Raw genomic sequence first — 4024 nt, forward strand, 5'->3', positions numbered from 1 at the left:
TTGACAGTGAAAAACGCCACGCGTGAGGTTTAGATTATTTCCCTGTCTCAATCAAAAATTGAACTGTATGAAATAAAAACGGCACATTTGTCTTGGAGTAAATAAAAAGGGATCAATGTGAACGTGACGTATGATAGTCATACTTGTCAACCCTCCCGATTTTCGCGGGAGACTCCCGATTTCATTGCCCTCTCCCGGTTTCCTCCCGGGGTCATATTTCTCCCGCATTTCTCCCGATTTCTGACAAAATCAGATTTACACACGACTGTTTCCACTCGGACTTTAATACAGCGACACCATTGTTTGGTTTCCATGGTAACACGTCTCTTTAGTAGCGCGCGCAACTCAAAGTCTGAGAAGAGGGTGAGGCAGATAGTCACAGAAAACGGAACAAGAATCGACAACTACTCCACCCTCTGCTCACTCCTTTCCTGTAAAATACAGGTCAAAATACAGGTCCAGCCCACACATGGTGCTACAGGCCGCAAGGCAGTGCACTTAGAACTACAATAAGCATGTTAATGTTAATCTAACAGCTCCCGATCCACTAGCACCCCCCCCCCCCAATTTAGCATTTTGAAATGCTCCCGATTTCTGAGGTCTCAAGGTTGGCAAGTATGCTGTCCCCTTTGAAATGTTCTGATAATCTATAAGCAATAAAACTGCAATTCCGTTTTCAAATTGTAGAGCACGCCATTCTTATGCTCTGTAGCAAGATTGAATGAGCGAAGACGCCATCTTTTTTTTAACATGAGTGTGTGCGGGACGATTTCCCTTCGATTCTATTGGCTCTAACGGTCAGAAAGTGATGTCACATGTCAAAATCGAAAAAGGGGGGCCAGAGATATGGAAAATCCACCCAAATAGCCCCAGAAGAGGTTTTTTGTGTGCTAAATCTGTCTAAAAAGATCAAATATCACTTGTTTTGCATCAATCTTGATACAGGGTACTTATTATATGTTGTACTTTGGATTCCTAAAGCTTTTAGTCTACTTACCATCATCCAAGGTTAGTTTTCACTATAAGTACAACATATGTTTTGGACGGACACTATAATTTACAGTTTTTGACCATGTTCAATCTGAATTTTCTTTAAAATAAAAAACATCTATATTGATTCTAACTTTTCTACATCCAACTCACAGGTTTATCATTACTTCGAGAAAAAAGATGATTAATTTAACCCTTTTAGAAGGGACGATTTGGTCATTTGTTCTGGGAATGTCATTTTTGGCCTGAAACCTGAAAAACAGGCTCGGGGCTTAAGAGGTTAAAACTCTGGAATGTGTCCCTCTGCTCTCACTGCCTCCAATGTTTACCGTCCTCACTATCTTTATGACTGCAATAATCTCTTTACTACACTTTCACCAGAGTGCATTTCCTGCTTTTTAAACATTAAAGGGCCCTTTAGTATGCAAACTTGTGAAATATATCTTGATATTAAGTCCAAATATCAATCAGGCTTAAACACAGTACCCATAATGCATGTCAACAGCTTATCTTCATAATAAACCCTCTGTCTGGTTAATGTCTTTCACTCTCGATGCCCCAGTTTCTACTATCTGCTTTGTTGTTAGAAAAGTGTAGTGACCACACCCAATCGGAGATACAGTAGACTTTACGATGCTTTTTTTTAACAGGCAGATTTTCAATTTCAGGCGTGTCAACTCCAAGTTGCTTAACGTCTCTCTCACTATCAAATGCTTTAATCTGGACATCTGTTTTAATTGCGCTTAGTCACATTTTGCTTTCATGGACACACCAACTTCAAAGTTGCAAAAACTCTTTATTTTTAAACAGATGTATCAATGAAAACGCTCCAGTTGGGTCATTGCATTATCATAAGTTGTGTGACCTGGCCCCTTTTTCTAGATTGGGTAGGGTTTCGATTTGCACCTTGGTGACACCATATATGAAAGATGTCAGGCTGCCCATGCTGTGACCAATCAGAGAGAGAGCAGCTGCTGGTTTGTAGATTAAAGACAGTTGCTGATAAGACTTTTCATGCAGACTTTGACTTTGCGGTTCTCTACATGCAGGAACTACACCAAAAGAGGTCCAATATAATGAGATGCATTACAGCTGGACTTCAGCCTGAGAGAATCTGTCCTGTCATCTTTTTAATACCTTAGTAAGTCTTTTTGCAGCTTAAACCTTAACTCGCAGGACTACAGTCAAGTTCAGTGTTGGTGCATGAACGGACCTTAAAGCTGCTTTGACACATGCACATCTGGATATCAAAATGAGCAGCTTTGGGGAGATTCTGAAGGAGATCGGGGAGTTTGGTTTGTTTCAGAAACGTCTGGCGGCGGTGTTATGCATCCCCAGCCTGTTCACAGCTTTCGATGTGATCGGTCAGGTGTTTGTAGGACTGAACTTCCCACATCACTGTAACACCGACTGGATCCTGGAGCGAGGACCCAACCTGACGGAGGAACAACAAAGAAATCTCACCCTCCCACTGAACAAGGATGGAGGTTTTGAAAGCTGTGAGATGTTCACTCCTGTGGATTTGGATTTGGAAACCATTATAGCGTACGGCATCAACAAGACTACAGGATGCACACATGGATCGGATTCTGAAGCACCTGAAGGGGCATCAAGCATTGTGACAGAGGTAAGAGATCATTTTATACATCAATCAGAAATGTAATCATCGAAATTAAGTCATTCTTACTTCTTGCTGGGTTGCTTTTCTACTGTTGATAGTTGTGGCAGCTGTTGCATTTAGGTCTCATTTGAGCCACCAAACCATTAAGCATTGTAACCTAGTTGTAGTCAATCCCCCAGAAAGAGTGCCGGCCAATGAAAAAATACTTTTTCACACGTCTGTATATCAGCCTATGTATATTTCTCAATATATATCAGAATAAACTACCAAGCACGAAAACTTTTAACGTCTTATTTAGGAATTGGGGTCGTTGTAAAATGTCCTAAAAGCCAAATCCAGAGTTATTTTCTCTCCATTCATTTGACTGAGCCATCATTTGGAGATCATGCGCCACTGAGACAACCGAATTGCTAACTCATTTGAATTACAGTGTAGGATGGATTTTTATCATCTGATGCACAACCTTAGCAGCAACAGTTTGTTGATTTGAAAACCTTTGGGATTTTCAGTTCTTGATCTTCTCAAATAACGACTGAGAAAAACTGAATTTGTTGTTTTCTTTGGTCTTACTTCTTTCTCCATCCTATCTGTCATCAGTTCAACATGATCTGTGACAGGAGTGGTTTGATTGCAGCGTCTCAGTCCATCTACATGGCCGGTCTCCTGGTTGGAGCGCTGGTGTTGGGGCCGATGGCTGACAGGTGCTCAATAACTCCATATTAATGATTCTGAACTGATTTCAATTGTACTAAACTTATACGAGTGACAGATTAAGTGCATCTTCAACAGTGCTTATCTTCTCTCCGTAGGTTTGGTCGTCGCTTCGTAGTCCTGCTTTCCATCTTTCTCCTCATGTTGTTTGGTGTCGGCATTAGTTTCTCACCCAACATCTATGTTTATATTGTTCTGAAGTTCTTAAATGGCATTGCCGTTTCAGGCATTATTGCTAATTTATTTGTCATAGGTAGGTCTACTGTTCCCCACTGAAGCTTCTGTCTGGGTCTCTGTATCAGCTGATAACTGTCTACTTTCTGCTTTGAAGGTGGAGAGTGGAGTGACTCCTCAAAGTTTGCTCTCTGCACCATCATCTGCCACTCGTCCTTCCCCCTTGGACTGATAATGTTGTCGGGCATTGCCTATCTGATCCGTGATTGGAGGATCCTGCAGCTGGTGCTCTTCAGTCCTCTGGTCCTTGTCCTGGGAATCGTTTACTGGTCAGACGCCTCTCAGACACTTAAGATGCTAATCTCGATTTAAGCCCTAAGTGAACGCTCTATAGCAGGGGTGTCCAAACTTTCGAAAATTCGAAGGGCCGGGCCACGCACTAGAGCTATATTGCCTCATAAGTTCAGTTATAAGTTAGCAAAATCAATCAAATGTAGTAAATGATGCTTGTGAGTGTTGGCAGATCGT

General features: G+C 41.6%; 1 protein-coding gene across 1 annotated transcript; it reads left to right on the forward strand.

The window, feature by feature from the left end:
* Window positions 1–2037: 2037 nt before the first annotated feature.
* LOC104952043 (solute carrier family 22 member 13-like) lies at window positions 2038–3964 on the forward strand. Its single transcript, XM_010778800.1, has 4 exons — window positions 2038–2617; window positions 3209–3312; window positions 3421–3575; window positions 3654–3964. The coding sequence occupies exons 1-4, from the start codon at window positions 2243–2245 to the stop codon at window positions 3866–3868; spliced, it is 849 nt and encodes a 282-aa protein (XP_010777102.1). The 5' UTR covers window positions 2038–2242; the 3' UTR covers window positions 3869–3964.
* Window positions 3965–4024: the final 60 nt, after the last annotated feature.

The sequence above is a fragment of the Notothenia coriiceps genome, unplaced genomic scaffold (genome assembly GCF_000735185.1).
Source record: "Notothenia coriiceps isolate Sejong01 unplaced genomic scaffold, NC01 NC01_scaffold00019444, whole genome shotgun sequence".
Classification (NCBI taxonomy): domain Eukaryota; kingdom Metazoa; phylum Chordata; class Actinopteri; order Perciformes; family Nototheniidae; genus Notothenia; species Notothenia coriiceps.